We start from the raw sequence: 15,487 nt of genomic DNA, 5'->3' as shown, positions 1-15,487 counted from the left end.
AGGCTCAAATTTGGCCTCAGATACTTCCTAGCTGTGTGACTGCAGGCCAGTTATTTAACCTCCATTGCCTCACCCTTACTGCTCTTCTGCCTTAGAAACAACACACAGTATAGTACAATACAATACACAGTATTTATCTAAGACAGAAGGTAAAGGTTTAAAAAATAATAATAATACTTTCCTTTCACCACTCATTTCTTTTTCCTCTATCACTCATTGCTTCTTTAACTCTTCCAGGAATTCTTGTTGGGCTTATGTTTAATACACATTGTTCTTTGACGTTTTGCTTATAGCCATTTTTACTTTATGTTCTTCCTCTGAATGTCTTGGTCTTCCTTATCACCCTACGAAGTTTTTATGGTGAGTTTCTATTGTTATTGTTGTTTGCTCATTTTTCATCTTGTTTGAGACTTCATGTTAATATTAAGGTCTGTTCCCATTTTGTGGCATAAAAGGGATTCTCTATTAAGTTTCAGTCTTTTTAAAGAATGTTTTTACAGCTAGATCTAGGGATTTGGAAATTTTTGTTGCTCTTAGAGATCTGGGGAGAGTTGTGGTCACTGCTTTCTTGGTTTTCACTTTGATCCTTACATATAAAGGGCTTCTGGTCCCTTGGGATTACAATTGGTACTGCTCTTTGGGTTCCTTACACCCTTTGGACCAGAAGTAGCACTGCCCCTTATGTCTTCTCAGCTCTTAAGTACAGAAGCACTACTGCACCTTAGTGCTTCCATTCTCTTTTGACTGAGTGTTCCTCTCTGCCCTTGAACTGTGACCCAAAAGTATGTGTAGACAAAGGAGTTTCCAAACTGCATCTGGTCCTGCATCTAGTGCTAGCAAGGAGTATTCTGGAATCTCTTTCTGCCTAGATGCCATTCTCCTTGCTATCTCTGCCTTGAGAGCAGATCTCTCTTTCCAACCTCCTCTGTTGTCTTTGGCAAGAGTAATCTCACTCTGATCTTTTGTTAGCTTTGCTATTCTTGAATTTGAATTGAGGAGCGATTTGAAAGTTGTTTGGAGAGGAATATTTGGGAGATGCCATCTTTAAGTATATATATGTATTTTCTATGGACACATGGAAATTATCAAACTACATTTTCCGTGGTCCAATGGGTTTCTGTTTCCTGTTCTTTGGGCGTGGGGACACCTAAGTCACCACGCAGAGGTCAGTTTAAATCTCCTGGGTTAGGAGGGAGTGGCCCTCTTGGCCAGCAGACTCAGGAAGAGACTGGAGGTAACAATAATGGCTGGGGCGGCAGTTTTAAATTCTTACAAGTGCGTGGTCTAATGACTTTATCTATCAGCATGGCTTTGATTAAAATACTAATTTATATTATTATATCAGCCTTTATCATTTTTTATCTTAATAATTATGGCAACCTTACAAAGTTTGGAAATCGAATTCTCAATTTTCCAGATAGCCTTTCAGAAACGATAGCCATGCCTGCTTTTTGGCCATCTGGCTCAGCTTTTTTGAGCACTTTTTTAAAAAAGGAAAGTGGCTTTCCTTGCCATGCTTTTGCTAAAAGCAACAGCACGTTTTTGCCTCAGGTGGGACTCAGCCAGCCAGTCCAGCCCAAATCACCTTGGGAGGTCAGGCCAGCCAATTCTGGCTTTTGGTTTTAAAACTAAAATGCCGGAGCCCAGCTAGTGTGCCTCTGCCGCTGATCTCCTGACTTCTGACCTGATCTCCATTCCTGCCATGCCACAAGCCTGCAAGCATCCCAGACCGCTTCTCTGATCCTGCCGCTGGTGCTGCTAGTCCTGCTAAGTCCTAGAACCCCGAGCCCCAACAGTGATGGCCTGCTGCTTTTGCCAAGACTTTCGGAGACTTCTGCCTCTACTGCTTAGGCTTGGGTAATATATTTCCACTACCCTCCTCTTGGTAATGGCCTGCATTCTAGACCTACACCTGTTTCTCTAAAGACCTAATTTAGGCACCCCCCACAAGCTCTCCACATGGGTATTTTCTACAAAACTGACCTAAGCTTTTTCTCTAACCCTGAGTCCATGACCCGACACCACGTGGACCTACTGAATGCTTCTCTACTCTGCCATCTTGCCCATGATTATTTTCTTAAGGAACTCATTGATAGCTTGTTCAATTTCCTTTTTTTCCTCTCAAGATAGGGTTATTTAAGTATTCTGTTTCCCTTTCAGTTCATTCAGGCAATTTCTATTTTTTAAAAATATTCATCCATTTAACTGAGATTGTCTGTTTTACTGGAATTTAATTGGGCAAAATAACTCTTAATAGTTGTTTTAATTTCATCATCATTGGTGGTGCATTCACCTTTTTAATTTTTGATACTAGCAATTTGGTTTTATTCTTTCTTTTTTAAAAATCTAAATAACCAACATTTTATCCATTTTATTATTTCCTCCCATTAAACCCTCTATTAGTTTTACTTATTAGTTAAATGGCTTTTTGTACTTTCAATTTTATTCATTTCTTTTTTGATTTTCAGAATTTCCATTTTGAGGTTTAATTGGGGATTTTAATTTGCTTTCCTCCCCTCCCCCCAGTTTTCTTCAGTTGCTTGTCCAATGCATTGGTCTACTCTTCCTCCCTTTTCTTGATTTTCACATTTAAAGATATAAATTCTACCCTAAGTCCTGTTTTGGCTGCCTCCTACAAATTTTTGAATGTCTCATTTTTGTCATCCTTTTTAATGAAATTACTGATTGTTTTTATAACTTATTCTTTGACCCACTCATTCTTTAAGCTTAGATTAGTTATTTTCCAGTTAATTTTAACCTATGTTTCCATGGCCCTTTATTGAATGTAATTTTTATTACAATTTGGAGAAAGGTTTAATATTTATGTTTTTATACATTTGATTTTATACCACTTTTTTATTTGGCCAGTTATGGCTTTAAGGCATTATTTTCTTCAGTATTTTTGTACCTCTTTGTTATTGTTAATTATCTTTTCATAATTTACTTTCCTTGTTTTCATTTCTTTACCAAAATTAAAAATCCTAAGTACTATATGTATGGCATAACATAGATAAGGTATAATGAAATTATCACTTCTTGGTTCTTGGATGCTATGCCTCTCAATAAAACTTTAGCAATAATCTCAATTAAGAATCACTGAAAATTTTGGCTGACACATTGCATTATTTATTCATTTATTTTTCAGTACCCTAAGCCATCTAGATTTTTGCAGAAAACACATTGTCTAGCCATATCTTCCAATTTTGAAATTTACTTTTTAATCAAAATGCATCCCTATTGGTTTAGAAAATAAATATTGAGTGGTACATGGTAAGTATGATATAACAATGTAAATAATGAAATAGATTATTTTCTAACAGGTATGAAAAGATATCTTATTGATGTAGGAATTATTCCTGAATCAAGTGTCTGTGTAGACTTCTTAGAACAAAAATCAGAATTTGTAAAATTAAATAAATAAATTACCAAAAACAAGAAAAATAATGATAAAAGATATGTTCAATTAAATAATTAAATCAAGTAATTTGAAAATTTAGAAAATCATAATTAGACAACAGAGATGACATAAACACTGAATAAAATGACTACTACCAAAAATTTAATGAATATAAGTAAATCACCATAAGAAAGAGACCAAAAGAACTTTACTCAACAAGCTAATTGCCAAATGGAAAGACACATCTTGGTTAGAATATAAATAGTACAACAAAGGGATTAGAATTTAAACATATCTATAAAATCTTGTGTAGAACGATTATGGATGATTATGTATACTATTATCTCATAAAACAGAGAGGATCAGTGAAGGGTAAAACCATCTTAAAGAAAGCTTGCCAGATATCCAACTAAGGAAATTCATTCCAAGGACATTTGAGGAGGACATTTGAGGAATACTTCAACCAGAAAGTAAAATGAAAATATTTACAAAAATGAATTTCAGCTGTTTTCTTCAGGGGAAGTGGAACCACCAAAACAATTACACTTCAATCTTAAAATTATAGCTCCCAAAATGTTTACAGATAAGTAGAAATGACACCAAAAAAAAAAACAAAAAATAAACTGGATTGGTATACACACATATTACTGATATTGGTACACACACACACAGACATATAAAAGAGAGAGAGGAAGAGATGGTAGAGGAGAGGAGAGGAAAAAGTAGGACATTTATGCTGAGAAACATACATTTCTCAATTGATATTCAAGTTGCCTAAAGGAAGAAAATAAATAAAAATTATGGGGAAATCAGCAAATTTATTCCTTGATAATACTGAAAAAAGAGGACTACGAACATCAATTACCTATTGATCTACTTTAACATTCCTGCCTTCCTATCAGTAAATGAATCCTGTGTACTTTTAGTGATGGCATTAGTGGCAAGTAAGCAGGCTTTTGTCAGCAATACTTAACAACTAACCACATTGCTAACATTTCTATGAAACCTTGAAAGATTCCTTGAAAGGAAGTGTTATTTCATTCATTATATTTTTATTCCATAATGTAACATAATACCTGGCAGTTGGCTGGCACTTGGATTTTTGTTGGTTGATTAATCTCAAAATTAATTGAAAGATGTTGAGATTATAAAATTGTATAATGCTTAATTGTTGTTTGTTGACTGTATATAATGTTCTCTTGGTTCTGCTCACTTTATTATTCATAATTTCATGCAGATATTTCTGTTTCTTTTTTCATTAGCTTGTTCATCATTTATTATGATGCAGTAGTATTCCATCATAATCTTATGCCACAACTTGGTTTAGGCATTCTCTAATTGATAGACATGCCTTCAGTTTCCAGTTCTTTGCCACCACAAAAACTGCTATAAATATTTTACATCATTTTCATTTTTCCCTGATCACCTTTGTAAATCAATCTTAGAGTGGCATTGTTTTCCTTCTAATCTTGGCAATGCTTGTTTCATTTGTACAAACCCTTTTAAACTCAATGTACTCAAAATTATCCATTTTTTTTACATTTTATTTTACATCTCATAATGCTCTCTGTATCTTGTTTACTTATAAATTCCTCTTATTTAGAACCTAAAGAACATCATGTTTTATAACAAATAATGGACTGGATAACTCTAGTGCCCAACATAATCTTTGAAGAACTTAGCTCAATGTTTCTCCCACCAAGTTAACATGTACCACTCTCTCCACTTTCCCTGACATTTCTAGCTCACATAAATTCTTTCTTAAAATCAACCTTGACCTGTAATTGTAGCTTTTTTGTTTTCCTCTAATGGTTTCTGTTTTTGTTGTTGTTAGACTATAACTAAATATAATTATTCCTTATGCCTTAGTAGTGAAGAAATATGCATAATTCAAGGCTGAACTTTGATCACTTGCTTATTAGTCATAATCATACTTGAGTAGTAGTTCACATTTGCAAACTGACATTTTAATTTATCGTTATTTTTCCTTGAATTTAATGAGGTTGGTGATGCCATTGGGGAAATTCTTCAAATAGCTACAGTTTCATTGGTAGGTTAGGGTGAAAGCTGTGACATCAATGTGAAAACTATGACTGAACTATGTAACCAATGATGATATACTCAAGGCCCATTTCATGTGTCCTCCTTTCCTATCCAACTAAAAGCTTATATCTACTGCCTCAGAATTCCCTTACCATTGATTCAAAGCCTCTTCTATACATTTTTCACATTCTTTTTTATGTAATTGGGATGTGTGTGTTTTTCTTCTTTTCCAAACCAGATAGTAAATTAGGCGTGTTCTTTGATCTTTCTATATATTCTCATGTCACTAAGTGAGTTCTCATGAGGTATATTATCTCTTATCATCCCCATGAAATATATTTTCATCACTATGCCAATGACTCCCATGTTTGGGACTTTCTCTTCAACTTCATTGACCTATCACAAACTGCCTATTGGATCTTTTTATTTGGATATCCTGCAGGCATCTCAAACTCATCATGTCCAAAACAAATTTTTTTCCTTCCAAAACATCTATTCTTATAAACATCTCTTATAATGTCATTAACACAACCATCCTTCCATTAATTTAAGTTCTCAAACTCAATAATTCCCAAATGTTCAAATAGTTGCCATGGTTTTTTTTACATTATTTGTATCTCTATGATATCTCTTGTATATGTTTCCTCTCTTCTCATGTAACCTCTGCTCTAATTCAGGTCCTCATTACTTCTCATATAGATTATTACAATAACTTTCTGTATTTTCTCTCTGCTTCCATGTCTTATCCAAGACATCCTCCACAGTTATCTTTTTTCCTAAAACATTAATATGATGACTCCTTATTGTTTTTAGGATTAAATATAAATGGCTATTTGGCATATTTAAAGCACTTCCCACCCTTTTCCCTATTTTTCCATTCTTTTTATGTATTACTCTCTTCTTCATCTGTAAAACAAGAGAGTCAGATGAGAGGTTCTTGACCTTGTTTGTGTCGTGTCTCTTTGGCAGTTTGGGGAAGCCTGTGTACCTCTTCTCAGAATAATGTTTGTTTCCTACATTCATTTCCCCTCTTTCTATATTCATAATGAAGGATGTGCTAAATTTCAGTTGAAGTTAGTGAAAATAAAGATTTAATTTTTTTTCTCATCTGAAAAAACATCTTGTTTCAGTGGCCAACTAAAGTTCCATCTCCTATTTGAAATATTTCCAGACCACTGTGTCCTTCACTGATCACTTTTCCCCCCTAAGGACAATAGAGTTGTTTGTTTGTTTTTTTGGTCATTGTTAATTTGCATACATTGTTTCTCATTCCTATGAAAGTAAGGAATCTGTATGTCTAGTACCTAGCACATTACTTTGTCTATAGAAGTTGCTTCATGATATAAATTTTGAGAATTTGGGGGAATATACATCTATGATGAAATGGTCCTTCTGTTTGTGTTCAAGACTTAGATTTACCCTAGATTTTTATGAAGCTTCAATAAAATAAATAGAACATCACCAAACCTGATAGGATCCTTAACAATGATAAACAAAGCCAATAAATGGGCACTAAAATCACATTTCAACACACTTTTGATGAACAGGCCAGGTTCTAATCATTCTAAGTACATGAAGCCCAGACCTTGGGATGAGTTGGTCACTGGCAGTATGAAGACTGAAGGAACACTTGGAAAACACACAAAAGTACTCTTTTAGTATAGTGAATAATCACTAGCACCAGAATGAAACCATAATTTATTTGTTTGCCTGTTCATTTATTTTCCTGAAAGAAAACATAGCCACTGAAAGAGGAAGATTTCAAATAGTTCAGTGTTCTGTAAATGCTATCTGCAGTAGCCAAATTATAGGCAGTTTTCAGGGACGTGTTTTTTGGGGAAAACAAACAAATAAACCAGCTGCTTATCTGTTATCTGATCTTTTCAGCTGTATATGTTTATATGGTTAATATTCATTTTCAGTAGCCTTACCTCGACACATTTGATGTGTCCATAATTAGATAATCTGACATTGTTATTATTTTTTTATTATCATTATTATTGCTATCACATAGGATTATCCCATTGGGCATAGCACATTAGAGCAAAGTATTTTCAAATAATTAGATTAAATTTAGTCCAGTATAGTTTTAGTATTTTTTAATTTAGACTATCTTATTTTACTTGATTCAGAAGGTGCTTACTAAACTTGAAGTACTTCCAAAGCATCATTAGTAAGTAATGGCAGCCAGTAAAATCGAAAGACAGTAAAACATATTTTTCTGGGCTTTTCCTTCTCCCCCTTCCATCTGTCATGCATTCAGGTGATTACTACCTTCAGGTTATTGAATTGAATCTTCCCAAGTGATAAGAAAAATAAGATCTTATAACTCATTCAAAATGAATTTTGAATGAGTGTGAGTGTGTGTGCATGTGTGTGTGCATGCACATATGTAGTGTAGACTTGTGATTTCATTAGTATGAGAAATTTTTATCATAGAATCTCCTTCCATCAATGTAGCTTTCCAATTTTCAACTGTCAGTTATCAATTTTTAATTTGTCAATTATTTGATAGTGAGCTGCCTGTGGAACTCAGATATCATTTTACTTTCCCACCTCCATGTAACTAGTATGCATCAAAGGCAAGACTTAAAATCAAGTCAAGCCTGACTCCAAGGCAGTGTAACTACAACATCATTATCATCACCCCTAACATTTATGTGCCAGACACTGTGCTAAGCCCTTTACAATTATTATCTCATTTGATCCTCGTAACAACCCTGGGTACTAGTGCTATTATTATCCCCATTTAACAGAAGAGTAAAATGAAACAACTGAAGTTAAGTAATTTGTCTAGTCATAAAGCTAGTAAATGACTGAAGTTGAATTTCAACTGAAGTCTTCTTGACTTAAAGCCTGGTACTCTATCCTCTATATCACCTAAATTTGTCTAAATGGATTAACTATTAATGACTTTTAAAAATTATAATCTATCATATTTTTTCAAAGAGAAGACTATAAAAGACAATGTCTAGACCCAAAAGGAATGACACATATTTCAGGAAACAAACAAATCTATCTATCTATCTATCTATCTATCTATCTATCTATCTATCTATCTATCTATCTATCTATCATCTATCTATCTATCTCCCTGAGGCTTCTTAATATTTAACTTGGAGGTTAAATAAAATTTTCAGTTTGTTGGATCATCAATCTAGAACTAGAAAGTACCTAAAAGATTATATTGTATAACCCTTTCATTTAATAGATCAGAAAAAGAGATTTTAGATGATTTGTCCTAGATCACATAGACAAGTAGAAATGTCAAGGTTCAAATGCCATTCCTTCTACTACAAATCTGGCATTTCTTACCACAACACAACACTGAATACTGGATTAATTTTTTCCAGAAGTTTTTAACTTGGCAACTCATTTTTATAGATAAATATATTCTAATTAATTTTTTTAATTCATTAATTTTTTAATTTTAAAAGATTAAAAGAAATAACATAAATTCATAGCAGAGAGTGAATGTGAAGGCTGGTACCTCATTTCTATGTGCTGTTACTGTAATTTTCCAAGTTTCCTTCCCAAGCACAATACATTTTCCTAATGTATTTCCAAAGGTAATCTAACCTTGGTCCATAGAGGTAGATTTTTAATGTGCTGTTATTTTATTTTTTTTTTCTTTCAGAAAATGGCACATTAATAAAACAGTCCCGATATAGGATTGTCATTCAAGAAGCTGCTAATGGAGGACAAGAATGTCCAGATACCTTGTTTGAAGAAAGAGAATGTGAAGATGTTACATATTGTCCTGTATACCGGTAATTAATCATTTTTGATATCATTGTATAAAAGCTCAGTAAACAACTTTAGCATACATGGAAGGTTTTTTCCTTCCAGTTATTTAAAATTATACATTCCTTTAAGCTCAGAAAGAAGGGGAGGGAACAATCAGCTTTCATATCCTCATGGTCCACTAGTCTCCCTGCCTATTGAGACAATCTTTTGAAAGATTAATTTCAATCACATTAACTTATGCTTTTGCTTTTTTGAATTTTGCTAATGAAAAAAAATAACTTTTTTTTTCTCTGTCCAAACTATCCATCACACAGCCTCTGGGTTCATTGTAATTCAACTGTTAATACCTCTGCAACTCCATTTCTATTCCTATTTCAAAATGCCATAATCATATGCTAGGAATGTAAGAAAGGCCAAGAAGCTTTTTTGCTGCATACTGCCATAAGAATTGTATTCTAAAACCTCTTAAATTGGATTAAAAACCAAAAGAAAATGATTCATTAATTTTTAGCAATATTTCCACAAATATTCATTTTTTTCTGTAGAGATAACAGAGGTAATTTTATTATGAATTAATTTTATGTACAAAGAGGAAAAAAAGGAAAATATTCTTACATTGACAATATTTAGAGGCCTTCAATGGATTAAAATGCAGCATGTAAAAAAAAGTATTTGATTTCTTCCAAAGGAAATGATAATTTCTAAACTATGTGCATATTGACTTTAAAGATTTTTGATTGTCATTAATAATAAAGCATTATGAAGATGCACATATTTACTCAGACACATCAAATGCAAAACAAACAAACCTTTTTTTCTAGACCAAAGATTAGAGCATATATTCTAAGATAAACTAGTGTCATCTTGTCTAAAAATAGTAAAGACCCATTTTGCTTTGTCAGTCTTCAATGATCTACAATTACTGCTTAATACTATGTCTTGATTAAAGACAACTCCTTGTACATCTTCCTGATTTAAGGAATGAAAGAAAAACAAAACTGGTTCACATCACAGTTTAAAGTGCCTTAACAAAATATCTCTTGTATTTCAAAATGCATCCTACATTTCCCTTCTTATTTTGGTTGTTGACTTCAAGAAATGAATGAGGAAATATAATTTATAAAAAGATAAATGTTTCTGAGGAAAAAAGTAAAATAGGAAGGCTATTGCCTACTTGTACTATGATTAGATGATCTTTAAATTATTAGAAATTTGGTCTTTATTATTCCTGTACTTTTGTCTTGGTGTATGCATCAGTTCTATCCAAAGGCATCATGTTGATGAATGATTATGGAAGGAAAAAAAATAAACACTGGAATAAAATATGTGATGCTTTCAGTTTCTTCAAGGCTTGAGGGTCATGGCTCAGCTTATCAGAATTCGCCAGTTTTACGATAATCAAGAAGAATGCAGGGTAGCTCCTCCTGGATCTTGCCCTAAAAGCGAGTAAGGCAGTCTAGCTTCAGGTGTTTTTGTTCAGTCAGTCAGCAAGTATTTATCAATCATGTATAAGTCTTTTTGCTAAGCTCTGGGGACATAAGAAAGGCAGAAATCTACTCCCTATTCTTAGGGAATCTCTTGTTCAAAAGGTAAAGAAGTTGTTCAGGAATTTCTAGTTTTTCTTTAGGTCTCAATATCACTCAGTGCCATTTTGGGTAGTCTAGTTCCACATCCCCGGGATACACTGCAGTGATAAAGATTATTATTATTTTTAAACCCTTACATTCTGTCTTAGAATCAATACTGTGCATTTGTTCCAAGGCAAAAGAGCAGTAAAGACTAGGCAATGGGGGTCAAGTGACTTGCCCAGGGTCATATAGCTAGGATGTGTCTGAATCCAGATTTGTACCTAGGACCTCCTGTCTCTAGGCCTGGTTCTCAATCCACTGAGCCACCCATCTCACTCCCAGGTGATAGAAATTGTTAAAACACTTGAAGAACGGTGTTCAAAAATTTATTAAACTGGGCAAAAGGAGGACCTCAGTTTGCAGGCATGATTGGATTAAACATTTTCTGAATATTCTCTGTTCTAAATTATATGTTCCTATAATGCTTCTTCTCCCAATTTATGTCTCTTTGAAATCTTTGTGGGATTATCAGACTAAATTAGACTATGTCTCAATATGACCTGGTCTTCCTGTCCTAAAAATGCTAAATGTTCCAACATTTTCCATTGAAAAGTATACATAACTAGTGTTGTCACATAATGGAGTAGATAGGATTAAAAAACAGACAAACAAACAAACAAAACCTTGGGAGTCAGAAAGGATATAGAGATGAGACCTTTTTTTCCCCCAATTAGTGAAGGAAACTTAGTAAAGAAATTCCTTTTATCAAGAGACCTTTTTTTCCCCAATTAGTGAAGGAAACTTAGTAAAGAAATTCCTTTTATCAATGGCAATTAATACTTCACCAAACTAGATAGTTGTCCAAAGCCTTTGAAAGATCTTGGGAAAATTCCTAGTTCAAAATTTGTTAGGCATGTAATACTGGACAAAACACCTCCAGTCTGTGAACATTAGCTTCCTCATCTTTTAGATAAGAGAGTTGTACCAAATGACTTCTTTATTTTTACTTTTTAAAAGTCCTTACCTGCTATCTTAGAATCAATACTGTTTTTTGGTTCTAAGGCAGAAGAATAGTAAGGTCTAGGTAATGGAAGTTAGGTGACTAGCCCAGGGTCACACAGCTAGGAAGTGTCTGAGGTCAGATTTGAACCTAGGACCTCTTGTCTCTAGGCCCAGCTCTCAACCCACTGGGCTACATAGCTATCCCCTGAAACAAATGACTTCTAAGGGCTCCTCTAACCTTGACATTTTGTGATTCTAAACCAAAAAGTCTCATTAGCAATACTCAATTTTAGGCTGTAATCAATGGAGAAAAATATGTATAGCATAATTTGGTTTGGAATAGATTTAGTTAAAGTAAATCTGAAAATTTGCTGCCCTATCTTAAAAAAATCTTAGCTACTCTCAGATTTATGCTTATGATATCTCTTGAAATGACACTCAAAGAATCTCTGCATGCACTGAATGTACTTATAACTGTGTTTTGAATAATAATCAATTCAGTTCTAATTTGTTAAATGCACCTTGCTATTTCCTGATACCTCATCCATTTTTCAACTTGTCGTAATACTGATGTTGACATTTTTGCTTAATAGTTCTTCTTGAGATTTATAGTAAATTAAATATCAGAGCTGAGAAGCAACTAGACTAGTTAATCCACAGGCAATATTGGGATTAGAAAGATGTAGGTTCAAGTTCTGCCTCTGATAGATTCATCATGTGACTCTGGGCCAATCACATAATTCCTCTATGCCTCAAGTAGCTCTCTAATAAGTTGTCAAAAAGATGCTGATCTGTATTGGTACAGAAAGTTTTTCACTACGAGTTCCCAACACTGATGAAATCTCAAATTCGATTTAAAAAAATCATCAGAGCCATTGGCACACATAGTGAATAAATTCAGCAACTACATTATTCAGCTCAAAGAGTCAGACCGAATGCCTGTACCTGAGGCAGAAGACTCTTCAGGATCATTGTGGCCAGGCAAATTTAAAGGATAAAACTCACTCTCTGCCCTGAAGGTCCCCAAAAGGAGAGTTTTGTTAAACAATGAAGGCAAGAGCATTTGAGAGGGGGAAAGTTTCCTCAGGAAATATTTTACCTGTGAAATACAAATCTTGGTGCTCTCTTCAAGCCGTTAACTTTTTTCTATGATGTGAAAGAGGACAAGGGAGAGATTTCCACTGAAACGATCATGCTTACAATCTTGTTTGGATTTCTGAATTGCTCTGAATGCCTAAGAGGGCCATACAATCACAAAGGAGCCAGGGTAATTCTGTAACACTAAGTGTAACATAATCTTGGACACAAGCTCTGCTGTAGATAAAGAATTTATGCCCCAGTTGCCCAAGGGAGTCCAGGGCATTTTTTCAGCTTGAAGGTCACTAAAAGCCCTTTTTTTTTTAAAGCTGTGAACTTTTTTTTTCCTTAGCCCTTCATTGCTCCATTTCTAGCATGGCACAAAGTCTACATGAAAATGAAATGATTATATTTAGCATAGACCTGAGTCACAGACAATACTGATGGGTCACATGAACTTAAATGCTATGAACTATTTTAAATTTGTTGTTTTGTGTCCATTTTTATTGATATGTTGCATTGTTTGTCTAGGTTTGATGTTTGTTTATTTCAGTCTTCACATCTGAATAATTGGTTGAATCTTTCATGTTTATAATCTCAGGTGGAAGGCTCATAAGTGGAATTCATGCATTCTGGTGCCAGAGTCTGTCAGGCAGGGGATGATGGGCACCAGTGAAGCTTGTGGAAAGGGCTTACAAACAAGAGGTAAGCTGATTTTTTTAATCAACATTTGTACTGGAAAATGAATTAGAAATATTACCTGCTTGAATGTCCTTTATCCACCTTTTTACATATGTGAATAAAGATGTAATAGTATTTTGTTGTTTTTGAGTCTCAGCTAAAGTTTGAGGCCAGCTAACATCAGTATTAAATCATCCTAACATAATCAGTACTTGGAATCTAAGGGTTACAAAGGAAAGACCTTTTCCAAGCTTGAAGTACACCAATAATAACCTACAAATACAATGAGTATTAACCAGCAAAATTCAATGATGTCCAGATTGGCAGACTGGCTTTTCACTTCATTTGGACTAAATATTTATTTTAGGTGCCTGTGATGTACAGAATGCTGCCCTATGTATTGGGAGGAATATACTGATAGTCACAAATGGATAAACTGAAATCTTCCTTTAACAGAGTTGCTAAAATATTTCTAAAGCACAAATCTGATGATGCCACTTTCCTACTCAGGAAGCTTCAGCATTCCAGGAGAATGTATTGGTGATTCCATTTGGCATCTAAAATCCTTCATGATTTGGCTCTAACTTATTATTATTATTACTCCAGAATAATATTATGTTCTTTCTAATCACATACTCTAGGTTCCAGTCCATCTGGCCAACTTGGTTCATTATACTTGATACCTTATCCATATCTGCAAACAGGGTGTTCCCTAAGCCTGATATTATCTTCCTCCTCTCTTCTCCTCTCAGAATCCCTTTGCTTCCTTTAGGGACTACCTCAAATGTTGCTTCTTGTAAGAAGTCTTTCCCAATTTTTAATCTAGCCGTTTCTGTTCTGTCATTTCCCTGCCCTTTCCCAAATTAAGTTTTATTGATTTTGTATTTAATTATCTGTGCACGTTGCCTCTGGCTAAGGAGAATATAAGCTTCTTGAAAGAAGAGATTATTTAAATTTTGTTTTTGTATAACTAATGCTTAGCCATAACTATCATGAATTAGCAGTATTTAAGAAAATATTGGTTGAGTGGATGTTGAATTAATGAAGGGATCCTGACACCTATGACTCTATTGTTGTCTTTCAGTTGTGTCCAAGCCCTCATGACCCCATGGACTCATTTTTTTCTTGATAAGGATAATGGAGTGGTTTGCCATTTCCTTCTCCTGCTGATTCCTTCATCAAGCAATTGGAGGTTAAATGTCTTGCTCAAGTTTACAGAGCTAGGAGGTTTCAGAATCTGGATTTGAACTCAGGTCATCTTGACTCCAGGCCAATTCTCTAACCACTGAGCCACACTTGCCTCTCTAAGACAATATTTTTGATTATTTGTCAGTTTATATTGATGTGATGAATAATGTCCAAACAAATAATTATTAACCTTTCTGGACTCAATCTATATAAAAAGGTTCTTAGGATAGAGTATAATTTTGTCTTCAATTATAAAAAACATCCAGGAGATTCTATCCAAAAATTTTAATTTCCACTGAATATATAAGAACACATTTTAGCCTGGAGAATTTTATTGGAGAATCATCAAACTGACCAATTTTCTCTTTAGCTCATAATCCAAGTGCTCATATGAAATAAGAGGTTTTACAAGAAAGGCTTGGTTTTTAAAAGCTGACTCCACAATTACTGAAGGGATATATAAAATATAATTTCTGTATAGTTAACAATATCACATTAGATTCATAACTATTTTTGTCCTTAAGGAAAGGAAAATGGAGAAATAAATGCATCTTTATTGACAGTTATCTTTTGATTTGAAAACTAAGTTGTTAGAAGATTTATTCAAGTGAAGCTGATCCTCTGGTAGGTCAACATAAATATAATCAAATTAATAATACAGAAAGCACTAAATAATTTCTGTGGCCTCTAATTTCCTGTCCAGCTCTAAATCCAGAATTTTATGATAATGATACACCTCAAATTCAGAAAAATAGCCTTAGAAATCTGTTTTTCACTATGGTTA

General features: G+C 33.9%; 1 protein-coding gene across 1 annotated transcript in view; it reads left to right on the top strand.

Annotated features, from left to right (window-relative positions):
- The window catches only part of THSD7B (thrombospondin type 1 domain containing 7B), a 932,487-nt gene that overhangs the window by 460,354 nt on the left and 456,646 nt on the right, over positions 1-15,487 (top strand). The window contains exons 10-11 of the mRNA XM_044666609.1: positions 9,078-9,210; positions 13,436-13,539. Of these exons, the coding sequence (XP_044522544.1) occupies positions 9,078-9,210; positions 13,436-13,539 (237 nt within the window). The remainder of the gene's footprint in view (positions 1-9,077; positions 9,211-13,435; positions 13,540-15,487) is intronic.

The sequence above is a fragment of the Gracilinanus agilis genome, chromosome 3 (genome assembly GCF_016433145.1).
Source record: "Gracilinanus agilis isolate LMUSP501 chromosome 3, AgileGrace, whole genome shotgun sequence".
NCBI classification, from domain to species: domain Eukaryota; kingdom Metazoa; phylum Chordata; class Mammalia; order Didelphimorphia; family Didelphidae; genus Gracilinanus; species Gracilinanus agilis.
This window is presented reverse-complemented; position numbering and strand designations above follow the sequence as displayed.